This window comes from Lepidochelys kempii, chromosome 3 (genome assembly GCF_965140265.1).
Source record: "Lepidochelys kempii isolate rLepKem1 chromosome 3, rLepKem1.hap2, whole genome shotgun sequence".
Lineage (NCBI taxonomy): Eukaryota > Metazoa > Chordata > Testudines > Cheloniidae > Lepidochelys > Lepidochelys kempii.
Window position 1 is genome coordinate 66,692,526 of NC_133258.1, and position 16,730 is coordinate 66,709,255.

The 16,730-nt window shown below is 45.1% G+C and overlaps 1 protein-coding gene across 1 annotated transcript; it reads right to left on the reverse strand.

The window, feature by feature from the left end:
• Nucleotides 1-2,562: 2,562 nt before the first annotated feature.
• Nucleotides 2,563-4,278, reverse strand: LOC140908178 (uncharacterized). The gene is made up of 2 exons (XM_073335140.1): nt 3,795-4,278; nt 2,563-3,207 (listed from the first exon to the last, which is right to left on the reverse strand). Exons 1-2 carry the CDS (start codon nt 4,198-4,200, stop codon nt 2,666-2,668), a joined length of 948 nt encoding a protein of 315 aa, XP_073191241.1. The 5' UTR covers nt 4,201-4,278; the 3' UTR covers nt 2,563-2,665.
• Nucleotides 4,279-16,730: the final 12,452 nt, after the last annotated feature.

The following is a 16,730-nucleotide window of genomic DNA, read 5'->3' on the forward strand; positions in this document are numbered from 1 at the left end:
TCCCTGAAGCCAACCCTGTAAGCGCCCCTCCCAGCGTCAGAGCAATGGCAAACAATCGGGCATCTGAGAGTGCTGTCCAGAGCACTCACAATGGAGCACTCTGATGGGGCTAAAACATTGTCGCGGGTGGTTCTGGGTACGTGTCGTCAGGCCCCCGTTCCCTCCCTCCCTCCGTGAAAGCAAGGGCAGACAATCATTTGGTGCCTTTTTTCATGAGTTACCTGTGCAGACACCATACCACGGCAAGCATGGAGCCAGCTCAGGTAACCGTCACCCTATGTCTACTGGGTTCTGGCAGATGCGGTACGGCTTTGCTGCACAGTAGCAGCAACCCATTGCCTTCTGGCAGCAGACGGTGCAATACGATTGGTAGTCGTCCTCGTCGTGTCCGAGGTGCTCCTGGCCACGTCGGCTGGGAGCGCCTGGGCAGACATGGGCGCAGGGACTAAATTTGGAGTGACTTGACCAGGTCATTCTCTTTAGTCCTGCAGTCCTATTGAACCGTCTTATGGTGAGCGGGCAGGCGATACGGACTGCTAGCAGTCGTACTGTACCATCTTCTGCCAGGCAGGCAAGAGATGAGGATTGCTAGCAGTCGTATTGTACCATCTTATGCCAGGCAGGCAAGAGATGAAGATGGCTAGCAGTCGTACTGTACCATCTTCTGCCAAGCAGCCATGAGATGTGGATGGCATGCAGTCCTTCTGCACCGTCTGCTGCCAGCCAAAGATGTAAAAGATAGATGGAGTGGGTCAGAACAAGAAATAGACCAGATTTGTTTTGTACTCATTTTCCTCCTCCCCTGTCTAGATCACACTGCAGTCACTCACAGAGAAGGTGCAGCGAGGTAAATCTAGCCATGTATCAATCAGAGGCCAGGCTAACCTCCTTGTTCCAATAACAACGATAACTTAGGTGCACAATTTCTTATTGGAACCCTCCGTGCAGTCCTGCCTGAAATACTCCTTGATGTACAGGCACACCCTTTGTTGATTTTAGCTCCCTGAAGCCAACCCTGTAAGCCGTGTCGTCAGTCGCCCCTCCCTCCGTCAGAGCAACGGCAGACAATCGTTCCGCGCCTTTTTTCTGTGCGGACGCCATACCAAGGCAAGCATGGAGGCCGCTGAGCTCATTTTGGCAATTAGGAGCACATCAACCACCACACGCATTATCCAGCAGTATATGCAGCACCAGAACATGGCAACGCGATACCGGGCGAGGAGGCGACGTCAGCGCGGTCCCGTGAGTGATCAGGACATGGACACAGATTTCTCTGAAAGCATGGGCCCTGACAATGCATGCATCATGGTGCTAATGGGGCAGGTTCATGCTGTGGAACGCCGATTCTGGGCTCGGGAAACAAGCACAGACTGGTGGGACCGCATAGTGTTGCAGGTCTGGGACGATTCCCAGTGGCTGCGAAACTTTCGCATGCGTAAGGGCACTTTCATGGAACCTTGTGACTTGCTTTCCCCTGCCCTGAAGCGCATGAATACCAGGATGAGAGCAGCCCTCACAGTTGAGAAGCGAGTGGCGATAGCCCTGTGGAAGCTTGCAACGCCAGACAGCTACCGGTCAGTTGGGAATCAATTTGGAGTGGGCAAATCTACTGTGGGGGCTGCTGTGATGCAAGTAGCTCACGCAATCAAAGATCTGCTGATATCAAGGGTAGTGACCCTGGGAAATGTGCAGGTCATAGTGGATGGCTTTGCTGCAATGGGATTCCCTAACTGCGGTGGGGCTATAGACGGAACCCATATCCCTATCTTGGCACCGGAGCACCAAGCTGCCGAGTACATAAACCGCAAGGGGTACTTTTCGATAGTGCTGCAAGCTCTGGTGGATCACAAGGGACGTTTCACCAACATCAACGTGGGATGGCCGGGAAAGGTGCATGATGCTCGCATCTTCAGGAACTCTGGTCTGTTTCAAAAGCTGCAGGAAGGGACTTTATTCCCAGACCAGAAAATAACGGTTGGGGATGTTGAAATGCCTATATGTATCCTTGGGGACCCAGCCTACCCCTTAATGCCATGGCTCATGAAGCCGTACACAGGCAGCCTGGACAGTAGTCAGGAGCTGTTCAACTACAGGCTGAGCAAGTGCAGAATGGTGGTAGAATGTGCATTTGGACGTTTAAAGGCGCGCTGGCGCAGTTTACTGACTCGCTTAGACCTCAGCGAAACCAATATTCCCACTGTTATTACTGCTTGCTGTGTGCTCCACAATATCTGTGAGAGTAAGGGGGAGACGTTTATGGCGGGGTGGGAGGCTGAGGCAAATCGCCTAGCTGCTGGTTACACGCAGCCAGACACCAGGGCGGTTAGATGAGCACAGGAGGGTGCGGTACGCATCAGAGAAGCTTTGAAAACCAGTTTCATGACTGGCCAGGCTACGGTGTGAAAGTTCTGTTTGTTTCTCCTTGATGAAACCCCCCGCCCCTTGGTTCACTCTACTTCCCTGTAAGCTAACCACCCTCCCCTCCTCCCTTTAATCACTGCTTGCAGAGGCAATAAAGTCATTGTTGCTTCACAGTCATGCATTCGTTATTCATTCATCACACAAACAGGGAGATGACTACCAAGGTATCCCAGGAGGGGTGGTGGAGGAGGGAAGGAAAATGCCACACAGCACTTTAAGCACAGCACTTTAAAAGTTTACAACTTTAAAATTTATTGAATGACAGCCTTCTTTTTTTTGGGCAATCCTCTGTGGTGGAGTGGCTGGTTGGCCGGAGGCCCCCCCACCGCGTTCTTGGGCGTCTGGGTGTGGAGGCTATGGAACTTGGGGAGGAGGGCGGTTGGTTACAGAGGGGCAGCAGTGGCAGTCTGTGCTCCAGCTGCCTTTGCTGCAGCTCAACCATACACTGGAGCATTCTGGTTTGGTCCTGCAGCAGCCTCAGCATTGAATCCTGCCTCCTCTCATCATGCTGCCGCCACATTTGAGCTTCAGCCCTGTCTTCAGCCCGCCACTTACTCTCTTCAGCCCGCCACTTACTCTCTTCAGCCCTCCACCTCTCCTCCCGGTCATTTTGTGCTTTCCTGCACTCTGACATTATTTGCCTCCACGCATTCGTCTGTGCTCTGTCAGTGTGGGAGGACAGCATGAGCTCGGAGAACATTTCATCTCGAGTGCGTTTTTTTTTCTTTCTAAGCTTCACTAGCCTCTGGGAAGGAGAAGATCCTGTGATCATTGAAACACATGCAGCTGGTGGAGAAAAAAAAAGGGACAGCGGTATTTAAAAAGACACATTTTATAAAACAGTGGCTACACTCTTTCAGGGTAAACCTTGCTGTTAACATTACATACATAGCACATGTGCTTTCGTTACAAGGTCGCATTTTGCCTCCTCCCACCGCGTGACTACCCCCTCAACCTTCCCCCCTCCCTGTGGCTAACAGCGGGGAACATTTCTGTTCAGCCACAGGCAAACAGCCCAGCAGGAACGGGCACCTCTGAGTGTCCCTGAAGAAAAGCACTCTATTTCAACCAGGTGACCATGAATTATATCTCACTCTCCTGAGGATAACACAGAGAGATAAAGAACGGATTTTGGTTGAATGCCAGCAAACATACACTGCAATGCTTTGTTCTACAGTGATTCCCGAGTACGTGTTACTGGCCTGGAGTGGTAAAGTGTCCTACCATGAAGGATGAAATAAGGCTGCCCTCCCCAGAAACCTTTTGCAAAGGCTTTAGGACTACATCTAGGAGAACCGCAAATGCCAGGGCAAAGTAATCCTTTCACATGCTTGCTTTTAAACCATGTATAGTATTTTAAAAGGTACACTCACCAGAGGTCCCTTCTCCGCCTGCTGGGTCCAGGAGGCAGCCTTGGGTGGGTTCGGGGGGTACTGGCTCCAGGTCTAGGGTGAGAAACAGTTCCTGGCTGTCGGGAAAACCGGTTTCTCCGCTTGCTTGCTGTGAGCTATCTACAACCTCCTCCTCATCATCATCTTCTTCGTCCCCAAAACCTGCTTCCGTATTGCCTCCATCTCCATTGAAGGAGTCAAACAACACGGCTGGGGTAGTGGTGGCTGAACCCCCTAAAATGGCATGCAGCTCATCATAGAAGCGGCATGTTTGGGGCTCTGACCCAGAGCGGCTGTTCGCCTCTCTGGTTTTCTGGTAGGCTTGCCTCAGCTCCTTCAGTTTCACGCGGCACTGCTTCGGGTCCCTGTTATGGCCTCTGTCCTTCATGCCCTGGGAGATTTTGACAAAGGTTTTGGCATTTCGAAAACTGGAACGGAGTTCTGATAGCACGGATTCCTCTCCCCAAACAGCGATCAGATCCCGTACCTCCCGTTCGGTCCATGCTGGAGCTCTTTTGCGATTCTGGGACTCCATCATGGTCACCTGTGCTGATGAGCTCTGCATGGTCACCTGCAGCTTGCCACGCTGGCCAAACAGGAAATGAGATTCAAAAGTTTGCGGTTCTTTTCCTGTCTACCTGGCCAGTGCATCTGAGTTGAGAGTGCTGTCCAGAGCGGTCAGAATGGAGCACTCTGGGATAGCTCCCGGAGGCCAATACCATCGAATTGTGTCCACAGTACCCCAAATTCGAGCCGGGAACGTCGATTTAAGCGCTAATCCACTTGTCAGGGGTGGAGTAAGGAAATCGATTTTAAGAGCCCTTTAAGTCGAAATAAAGGGCTTCACTGTGTGGACGGGTGCAGGTTTAAATCGATTTAACGTTGCTAAATTCGACCTAAAGTCCTAGTGTAGACCAGGGCTAAGGCTGTAATACATGTGATTAATCTGAAGCACTTGAGTAGTCCCTACTGAGTTCAGTGAAACCACTCTTGTGTAAATTTAAGGACATGCATGAGTCATTGCAGGATAGAGGCCCCAAAACAGACTCTTCCTGCTTCCTATGTGTTCTGGGTTTATTGTGTAGTTCTTCCATGTGCTTGAGTTATTAATTAGAATACACAAGCTTTTCCCCCTAATTAGATAGATGCATGTTAAACTGACTGTGTGCCACTATCTAGGGCTGCTTGTGTAGTAAAGTCCCCCCCTATCATAAGCAAGCAAGGCAGAGTCAGGACCTAAGCATTTCAATTTATTTTATTTTTAAAGTAGTTATAAATTTATTTTCAATTGTAAATACTTTAAAAGGACATGAGCTTGAGTAGCTAGGATGGGACTGGCCCCAATACGCTGGTCAGGAGAGATTAAAATGGCTTTAAAATGTTGTTTCTTTAAACAAATTCTCAAATGGGAAAGTGAGAAGAAGCAACCGAAGTGTGTGGTGGGATGGTGGGGAAAGGGGGAGAAGAGATGATATGAGGGTGTTCAGTTCAAGATATATTTTTCGTATTAAAAGCTCGAATCTCATATGTCTCAGGGACGAAGGACAAGAAATGTCTAGAGGATGATAAAGTCTCACCCATAGGGGAGTAAAATCAGAAATAACTCCATTGAAGTTACACTGGTGTAAAAAGAAAAGGAGTACTTGTGGCACCTTAAAGACTAACAAATTTATTTGAGCAGAAGCTTTCGTGAGCTACAGCTCACTTCATTGGATGCATTCAGTGGAAAATGCTGTAGCTCACGAAAGCTTCTACTCAAATAAATTTGTTAGTCTCTAAGGTGCCACAAGTCCTCCTTTTCTTTTTGCGAACACAAACTAACACGGCTGCTACTCTGAAACTGGTGTAAAACTAACGCAAGTTTGTTCTGGATTGTACTAAAGTTTCTCTGAAAATGTTTCTATAGAAATATTTTCATAGGAACTTGTTTCTATTGATGTCTCTTGCACTGATCGCCCACTGCCGCCTCAATTATGACATTTTACAACTACACTGGAGTAAGCACTAGAAAATGTCAGGGACAACTCTGCACTGGCCAGGGGATGGATTAGTGGACCTGATAGCATCTTCTCTCTGCTTTCTGTGACCTGTTATTAGCACTTGTAACTTACACAGATAACAGTTTTTAAAATATTTTATAAAATCTCTACTTCTAATTTCTGAAAATGAGTTTTAGAACACAGAAAGTGCAATTCTGTGACCAAATGCACCCCTGCATTCACACCCGACACACCGTTGTAATAATCTTTGTACAAAAGATGCCTTGTGAGGTATCATTTGAAAACAAATAACTTGCTAGTCAACAATATCATGGTGAAATATCTGTAGCCACATAACATGTAAAGTTATGAATGCCTCCTGAATGATGTTGGTAACATGTTCAATCACACATAGCCCGGTCAAGCAGGTCTATCTTAAACAAAGGAGTGTGTATTTACCTCAATTTACATAAAAGTAAACAAGGTCTTTGAGCCAGCAAGAGTGAGACAAGGCAAACCTGCATTTTAGCAGACAAGAGCATGAAACCTCTTTCACCACAAGATCTTATATCTGCATCCTCACACCTGGAAGGAACTTTATCTAAGGGTAACCCTCAGGCAAATGCATTTCAAGTGTTATCTGAACTATAAAAGTGAGGGGGAAAACACCCAGGTATTCTCTCTTTTTCTCTTTCACTATCCATCTCTTTTTCCTTCATCTAAACAGACAAAAGAAACAGCTGTTGGACTTTGGGAGCAGATCCTGACCTGAGAATTTGGTCAGCAATGCTTCTGGAACACATGGTAAGGGACTTCACCTTGAACCAAGTCTAGTTTATTAAATTTTAGTATTAGGAAGTATTTTAGGTTTATTTCTCTTGTATCCATTTCAGACTTTAATGCCTTATACTTCTACTCACTTAAAATGTACCTCTTCATAGTTAAATGAGCTTGTTTTATTCTTAATTTAAAATTAATTGTTTGGTGTTGTCTTTAAACCGAACTGTGTGAGTAACACTATTTAAGGTAGCAGACTGTTATATATTGATCCTCTTAGTGGGGCAACAGACCTCCAACATCTGAACTGTCCAGGAGAGGGCTAGTCAGTGCAGAACACACGTATTTTGCGGAAAATTCAGGACCAAAAATGTGTTGGGGTCACCCTGCAGGTAGTAACCATGAGTGTTGGAAGCCAGAGTGTGGCTGGTGTGTTGCTGACAGGCTGTTGGGGTCAGAGTTGCTGGACCGGGCTGTGGCTATACACAGATGCTCAGGGTGTGACCTGCATGCTGGCAGGCTGATTGTGAGCAACCCAAGTTGGAAACTACAACAGCAAAGCACTGTGAGGCACCCAAGGTTGCAGGGCATGGGTAACCCAGCCCCTCACTGGTCTGGATTGCACCCTGGAATGTCATAAATGCAGAGGGCTAGCTGTCGATCTTGAGATTATCCCTTATCTGAGGATTGTCACTCAGGTAAAATATCCAGAGTTATTTTTTGTAATTTTATAGTAAAACTTTATAATTTTGAATGGCTGTTAATAAACAGCTTCTCTGAAGACCAAATTCAAACAGAAGTTGGATTTAAAACACATTGTAATCCATTAACACTATATTGGCCCAGATCCTCATCTGATGTAAATCCGCTGGCATCAAGATGATTCACACCAGCTGAGGATCTGGCCCATTGTCCTTACCTGAATGGAAGATGAAGTAACCCTTAATAACTGTTAGCCAAAGTCTATGTAAACACTATTATTTTAATGAAAAACAACCAAACACAATGCATAAAAAATAACAGAGCCCTCACCTGTGGAGAGTTCTGTTCTCAGACTGTCCCCAAAGCACAAGCTATGAACTAAATGCAGACAGAAGTAAGCAGATGCTCTGGGCTGAATTCAGTGATGCAAGCAATGGCGTGAGTTGCACGTTGTGTAAATTGTTCCTAAATGACTGTAAGCAGATATAAGTGGCTGAGTAATATAACGTGCACTGATTTGGCACTCAGTACATCTCCAAAAGGAGGGTGACTTACATGTTGAGGGAACACAGGAGAAGTGAAATATATATCTAGATATTCAATAGTGTGCTCCTCACCATAGTATTAATATAAAGATATAAGATAAACCAGACCCCTGCACACATAGTTTAACTTAAGTGTGCACCAGCCTCAGCACTCCCAAATTCAGTCCTGGCATTAACGGGTCCAGCTCCCTTTAGATCTGTATAACTTATTTCATATATAATTAACTTACTCCACAGTTTGTCACTGTTGAATTTGGCCCTATGTCTGTCACATGCTCTAGTTATAGGAATAAGAATAAGACATTGCTGCCTAAGATATTAGCTCATCAGCTGCTGACTGTAGCTGACTTCTTTTGCCTTAGGCATTTTTCCAGACTCCTCATTGTGGAACACAGTTTTAAGGAAGAGAATAAAGTAAATAACACCCTGTTCTCTTTCATATGTCTCTTGGAAGACATACCAATATTTATTATGCAAATTAAGGCTGGTCTTGTCCTCTTGGTATGACTGGCTGTAGAGAAATAAGCCCCCAGTAGCATTATGCAGAAGGATGGGAAAAGTAAACACAACACAATGGGCTAGATTCTGCTCTCAGTTACACTGCCTAAACCCAGAGTATCTCCACTGACTTCATTAATGTTATTCTGGCTTTACAGCCTCCTACACCACATCATTGTGCTTCTGCTTTGATTTAGAGCAAGGCATTACAAAACTCAACATTTGCCAACAGTGAGGACATTTCTTTTGTTGATTACTTTGGTGTTAAAATGCCATTTTATGGTAACTTCTGATAAAAATTGGCTCCTCCTAAAAACACCAACCTGAAGTTTTGCTTCATGATTCATTACAGTGGAAATGCCATCAAATTAGGACACCAATAAAAAGTTCAGCATGAAAATCCAGGATTATGGAGTTATCTGAGATACATGCTAACACAAAAATAGTTGGTATCTAGTTTCTCTATCCAATTTATGATAGTACTTTAGATACTCTGTTGATCAGGGGATAATTTGTTGATCCAGATGATAATTCGGTATAGCGGACGAGCAGTTTATTTGAAGCACCCACAAATTACATATATTAAAGGGATTTAAAAAGCTTCATCCAGCAGTTGTTAGGCAAAGCTCTTAATGAAGGCATGATTAAGATTGTATTTCCTCTTGCATTGATTCCTAAACTCATTGTACCACCAGAAAGTACTGAGGCTTACAATAGTCAGAAAGCCAGAAACCAGGATGAATTGTGACAAAACAACTTTAGGTGCCATTAATACAATATTCTATTGTTATGGTGATAGATGCTAATGGCAGCCGGGAGTGGAATTGTGGGGTGTGTCTTGTGTATTCCTATCTCCTATTAGCTGACATGTAGTAACTGACACAAGGTAAAATCCTAGTGAAGACAAGGCAGTGTGTATGTAACACCAACAGACCCAGGGGAGCGACGGGCGGGATCGAACCTGGGACCTCTGGAGCTAAATACATGAGCCTCTACTGCATGAACTAAAAGCCACATGGCCAAAGGTTCTAACAGCCCTCTTCATTTCAGATGTACTATCAACAGGGGATACATCACTGACCAGAATGGTCCTATAGGGATCTAACCCTAACTGTGTATATGTTTCCATTATCTTAATATTAATACAGTGTACAAATTCAATAATATTCAATAACACCAAATTCTTTTATAACTAACTGCTGCAAAATTCTTCAGAAGAAAATCAAGAGGTGAGCTCTGAGCAATCCTCAAGTCCCAGTCTGTTCCGGTGCCAATTTGTAACCTTGGGTGGGCTAAAGCCAGGGCTGGCTCTAGGATTTTTGCCACCCCAAGCAAAAACATTTTTGGCGGCCCCCGCTTTTTTTTCCTCCCCCCTCACCCCCAGCTCCACCCCAACTCCGCCCCTTCCCAACCCCTTCCCCAAATCCACAGCTCCGCTTCCTCCCCCAGGCATGCCGCATTCCCCCCCACACCCATTGCTCCCCCCCGCAACCTCCCACCCTAGCTCACCTCCGCTCTGCCTGGTTCCCTGAACACACCGCTGCTCCATTTCTCCCCCTCCCTCTCAGGCAAGGGAGAGGCAGCATGTTCAGGGGAGCAGGCGGAGTGAAGGTGAGCAAGGTTGGGGGGGGGGCGCAGGAAGTAACGGGGGGGGTAGAGGAACCGTTCCCCGCCCCAGCTCACCTCCGCTTCACCACCACCACCTCCCCTGAGCGCGCTGCCACTTGGCTTCTCCTCCCTCCCTCCCAGGCTTGCCATGCAAAACAGCTGTTTCACGCGCGGCAAGCCTGGGAGGGAGGGGGGAGAAGCGGAGCGGTGGCGGCATGCTCAGGGGAGCAGGCGGAGGCGAGCTGGGGCGGCGGGGGCACATTTCTAGGGGCGGCATGGCCGACGCTGGAACGCCGCCCCTAGAAATGTGCCGCCCCAAGCACCTGCTTGTTTGGCTGGTGCCTAGAGCCGGACTTGGCTAGAGTTCACTTCATTGCCCTTCTCCAGTGCCTAAAAAACCCCAACTCCCATAGAAAAGTAGCTGGAGACCCAGAGTTCAGTCTTTAAGGATTTTCCTCAAGGATTGCAAGGGTCCAGCTCCTCACATCCAAGTCCCAAAAGGTACTATAGAAATGAATTCAATTAAATAACTTGATTAAATCTTATGATAAAGAAACAAATAATCTAATTTTATTTTATAATCCACTGACATTATCTTCACAGTTATACATAAACAAACAAATAAAGAAAACAAATAAAAATCTGAACAGTTCAGTCCCCACAGAAACACAGTGAGAAGAAACTGAGAGTTCCCAAAAGCTTAGGATAAGTTCCCCTAAGTCCCAGAGTCTTTGATCACCAAATCTATACAGTTTGCTGAGTCTAAAACAACATCTTCCCTCCACTTGCTTGTGGGAATCTTCAGCTGGAATCCAGGCAGACTCTTCATCTACTGAAATCAATGCTAGCTAGTCAGCTAACTGATTAACCAATCACTCAGTTAAGTATATAGATTTAAAGAAACCCTTGCCGCAGAATGCTTCAGAGTTAGGGACAACAGCTGGCTTTTTGCTCCTGGGCTCAGCTTCTCCCAACTCACACAGGACACATGGGCCCTTGTAAAGCAGCTGCCCTGACTGCTTGCCCCCATGGCATCTGACCCAAGCAACAGGGAACCTACTGGAGCAGACCCAAAACTACCACATCCAATTCCAAAAGCTTCTGGATGTGGAGTGCTTAATCTACCTAGCAACAATGACCCAGACACAACTCACTCCTACCTTCCCCCAGTGGGTCTCTTAAAGCGATATCTCCCTATTATGCACACGGATTACATGTAGCTTTCACATATGTTAGCATGTCAAGGTAAGCCATAGCAACCTAGGGCGAAATCCACAAATGGATTTAGGTGCTCCATTGCTAAAAAGTTAGGTGCTGTAATGCCTAATTTTTAAGCACCTAGCTGCTCAGTTGAATCCACAGCCCTGAGTTAGGCATGTAGGCTCCCTATACACTGCCTGGGAAGAGTTAGATGCTTAGGAATGAGATCCAGAGAAGCCAGCACACTCAGCAGGGAGCCACCTAAACTAGCCAACAGGAAATGCCAACTAAGTCTGTCCCAGAGGGAGGTGCCATCTCTGTTTGCAGTTCTCAGCTGTGAACCTGTCCCTGGAGTTAGGCATTTAAACCATTTTTTGTGAGAAACACTGGAGGAAAGGGTTGTTAGTGCCCCCTCTATATCTCCTAGTGGTTAGAGCACTCACCCAGGACACGGGAGACCAGGGGTCAATTCCCCCTCTGCCTGATGGGGAGAAGGGATTTGCACTTGAGTCTCCCCTTTCTCAGAGTAGTGCTCTAACCACTGGGCTGTGGGTTACTTGGGGGAAGACCTCTCAGTCTCTTCTAATTAAATAAGCAGTGGAGCAGGGGAACTGGAATTGGGGTCCCCTCCCCCCAAAGTGAGCTCTTTAATCAGTGGGCTATAGAGTCTCTCATTCTTTCTCTGGCCCAATGACTATTTAATTATTTATACACAATAGAACAGTTTCAACAGAAGAAGCAGAGATCCCTGCCATGGAATATCCTACCTTGGGAGGGGATGGAGACTCAAGTTCAAATCCCTTCTCCACGTTAGGCAAAGGGGAGAATTGTCCGTGGGTCTCCCACATTCTAGGAGACTGGTCTGACCTCTGGGCTAACAGTTATAAACAGAACACCATCTCCTGTAGCCATTTTGTGTGTGTGTAGGTGTGCCTTGAGCACACATATGGGATCAGGCCTCCACACATAAGATAGGCAGGGGGAGCACCTAGTGTGAGGACCGTGTTGGGACTGAGATAGATGGCAGGTGACCTAGACTGAGGCTCATACTTGCTGTCAGAAACTTAGGCAATCAGGGAACCTTAATGGTGTAAATTAAGGCACTGAGGGACTTTAGGTACCTACTGAGTTAATCCCTGCTCAGGTGCTGCCCTTTCAGGATTTCAGTCATGCCTAAATAGTGGACTTAGGCACCTAAAGTGGCAGGTAGGTGCCTAAGTCTTTTTTGGCTCTGTCCCTTAGAATTTCTCTTGACCTGCTACTATGTATAAAAACTACAACATCTCTTGTCTTCACTAGGATTTTACTTCATGTTAGCTTCCACCTGTTAGCCAACATGAAGTAAGAATGCACCTTTTTTCCTAGTGAAGACAAGGCCGTAGATGCAAAGACAATCACAGACTTCGTTAAAGCTAATGGTGTGTTATGCACCCTCCTTCAGGCTCAACAAAAGAGCAATCAAGCCCCTTTACATAGTAAGGGTAACTACAAACAATGGAGGCTACTACCCGAAGACCAGACCATATGGCAGGTCAGAACTTAATCATGCAGACTGAGGGTTTTCCTGGTAGAAAACTCAGGGGCTCGGGTATTGGAGGCTGTCATAAACATAGAGATAAGGGTAACATAAAATCCCTCCTGGGAAGCTGTACTAAATCATTTTACCGGTAAGGGATTAAGAAGCTCAAATAACCTGGTTGGCACCTGACCAAAAGAACCAATAAGGAAAGAGGATACTTTCAAATCTGGGGGGAAAGGGGATGGAGGTTTTGTTTGTGCTCTCTTTGTTTGTTCCCTCTCTGGATGAAGAGAGAGACCAAGCAGATAAAACATCTCCTGAAAACATACCTGAAATGATTCATTTAAGATTACAAAAATCGTAAGTAAGGCAAGGAAATGTGTTAGATTATCTTTTGTTTGAGCTTGTGAAATTTTCCCTATGCTAAGAGGTAGTTTCATTCCTGTTTTTGTAACTGTGAAGCAGAGTCAGAAGGTAATCCTCTGTGTTTTAAATTTTTATTTTTCCTGTAAAGTTACCTTCCATCCTGATTTTGCAAGTGTGATTCTTTTACTTTTTTTTATAAATAAAATTATTCTTCTAAGAACCTGATTGATTTTCAGTGTCCTGAAACCCAAAGGATTTGGTCTGTGCTCACATTGTAACCAATTGGTTGGTATATTATTCTCAAGCCTCCCCAGGAAAGCGGGTGAATGGGCTTGGGGGGATATTTTGGGAGAATAGGGACTCCAAGTGACCCTTTCCTGACTTTCTGTGTAAATCACTCGGTGCTGGCAGCAATACCATCCAAGGACAAGGAAAGGAATTTGTGCCTTGGGGAAGTTTTTAACCTAAGATGGTAGAATATAAGCTTAGGTGGTCTTTCATGCGGGTCCCCACATCTGTACCCCAGAGTTCAGTGTGGGGTGGGAACCCTGACAGAGGCAGAAATGCCTGTAGAAGGAGTTGTAAGCATGACCGTGAGAGGATGCAAAAAGACACAGCTTCTTGGACACAGAATTCACTGGAATGGCAGAGTTAGAACTTCTGAGCAGAGAAACTACCAGCTGTTTGTTTCAGTATGTTCAGGGAACAGGACTGTGTGTACATTTTTTGTAGTGCTGAGAAAAACAAACAAAAAAACCCACCACAACCACCACCCTCAGAACTTTCCATCTGGTAGGAAATTCCAATATTTCAACATTTTCTTTCTTTCCAAATGGGGACAAAAAGTTGAAATACGGGACTTTTTTCATTTCAACGTCTGTAACCAAAATGTTTCATTTTGCTATTAGGTTTGTTGAACTATCCAAAAACTCTACATTTCTAGTCAATTCAGCATTAAAGTGTATTTTCCTAGTGTTGCTCACTGCCTAATGGGAGCTTTTGTTCAGGTTGCCTGATGCCCCCATTCTCCTCTATAAGCCAGGCTCACTGGAAGAACTACAACTCCCATTACGCGCCATGCTGCTCAGTCAAAGGAAAGACTGTGTTGCATCATGGGACATTAGTAAAGCCAGGGAGCCTGGTCCAGAGGAGAGAATGGGGCCCAAACTACAACACTCCCATAAGGCAATGCACCACAGTAGGTAAATGGAATTTAATGTTGAACCGAACCAAAAATCAAGTGTTTGGGGTCAGTTCAACAATTTGAAATATTTTGATTTGGGTTGAACTGACCCCAAAATGATGTATTTTGTTTTGGTTTTCCTGATTGGAAAAAAAAAACAAAAATGCAAAAACTATAATTTCCCAAGGAGAATTTTGATTTTGCAGACACTGCATTTTCCATGGGGAAAAAAAAATCATTGTCAGAGTATTCCCAATGGGCTCTATTTTTTGTAAATAAATAAGATTACACCAATAACACAGCTAACTCATGGTATTTAATTTTGACATCTTAGTGGCAACAACTCTGCAGGGCCCTGAACTTTGGCTAACTGCTTGGACCTAAGGGGCAGCAATATTAAATCAACCATAATCTGGCATTTTTTTTCTTATTGATGTTTGCACAGACATTCTTTACATGTTCATGTGCTCTTTAGGAAATGAAAGTGCTAGAGAAAATGAGATTATTGCTGTATGTTTCTTTTCAAAAGCATGTTGCAAATCATTGTCTCTAGCTAATGACAAAAATTGTGTTGCAAAAACAAGCAATTTAATTTACATATCTAGAATGGGTGACATTTTGTTGTTGTGGCAGATCCTGTAAAAGGATGTCTTGTGAATGAAGTTGTATCAGCATGAAGAATAGGCACAGCTGCTGGAATATAAATCCCCTCTTTGGACTGTATCAGAGAACAGATACACACCATAAAATGCTATTCATTTTACGAAGATTTTAGGTTATTTTACAAGGATGCGTCTGCCACTGTAGTTCTCTCTGCTCTTTCTCAAGGCAAATATTGTTCCAGAGGGACTTAGTTATAGCTCTTATAGGACCACACCATTCTCTCACTGAGGCCACTAATTGCAGTGGGAGCAAGATTACACCCATAATGATTAGCTGAATTTCAAAATACTTACCTAGAGATGAGCAAGATACTTAAATGCCTTCTCCCTATATCCATTGATAAATACCTCACATTACCTCCTGGCCCACAATGTTGCTGAATTGTTACCTCAGGGAGAGCCAGCTTCAGCTAGATAGAGTCAATATAATGAGGCACATAATCCTGAAGATCAGGAAATGGATGTATAGCTGAGGATAGGTGGGGTATCAATCTTTGCATGTAGCTGGGGGAAAGCTCATTCCTGGTGAATGAATTCAGATAAAGGCAGGTACTCAAGAAGCAGAGCAGTCCAGGGAGTTCAGGTATCAAATCTCCCCATATGTATCTTTGGCATCTTTATTATTCAGTGAATTCACCATGAAATATTTCCCTTTCTACATAGGGATGCAGTGGTGCTGAACTTTAAGTACAGGATGCAGCAGATATCTAACAAGAATATATTTACTACAAACATTATGATAGCACAGAAAAATAAAACAATTAATTCTAACACACCAGACTCCGGATTTGAGAAGTCTGGAATATCAATCATCCAGATCCCTACATCTCAGAAAGGTGGGATTTCAACCCCCTTCTTCAGAAACTACTTCTCTGGTCACCGTTGACCTTTCCAGCATGGGTTCACCTCTCAGAGGAAACCTTTCCAGTATACTTCTCTGGTAGCTGTTTGTTTAATTTGGAAGAGACAAGCAACTGTAGCCCTAAGGTGGTGATTTTGTCCCAGACTGTTTGCTGCAAATTACCTGTCCTTCTCTACCAACTGTAAGAGGTTTTCCCATTCTCTTATTCCTGAGATAACACTTCCATGCACAGATGTCACCTCTGATTTCACCACTGTCTGTAAAACCTCTTATGCTTTCCAGATTTAATTCCAAACAAGAAATTACTAAATTTACCATTTCATCAGCAGAAACTCCTCAACCCATTTCTTGTTGAAACCAGTAGTGTTGATTAAGGGGTAAATCTGTAGAGGTGCAAGTCATCTGCGAGTCTCACTGACTTCACAGTTTGGCCCTATGGATCTTCAGTTTTACATCAGTGGGAGCTGCAGGTGTTCAGGATTTAGCTTTAGTTTATATATGTCTGTTACTTAATGTAATTCAGGGGACTGCCTCCCCGCCACCCTCCTGTGGCCAGAGGATGCTCAACGCATTCTGCCTCTGTGTTCCCCCCTCTTCAGGGCCATTTAAGAATTCACGGTGCAGAGGTAACTCAAACAATCCCCCCATGGGGTCCCATTTATTTAGTCTTCTGGATACATAATGGTCCTCCTGATCCCAACTCCAGTTCAGGTCTCTTGCTCAGTAGACCGAAATAACACAAAGTCTTTGAAAACAGAACACAAACTCTCACAGTCTTTATCCCAATTTCAATTGGACACAGCCCCTCCTCCGTGAAAGTCTGTCTGCTACCGAGTACCTCCGGCCTGCAGTTGGTCCTTCTCCACAAGCTCTCTCAGCTGGGGCCTTCGCCCTGCTGAATCAAGACACTGCAGGAAACTTCTCACTACTCTCTGCAGTTCCCTAGGCTTCTCTCCTTCACTGCAATCTTCTGCTCCTTTGATATTGCAGTCACCTGATTCCTCTCAGGTGAGGCTC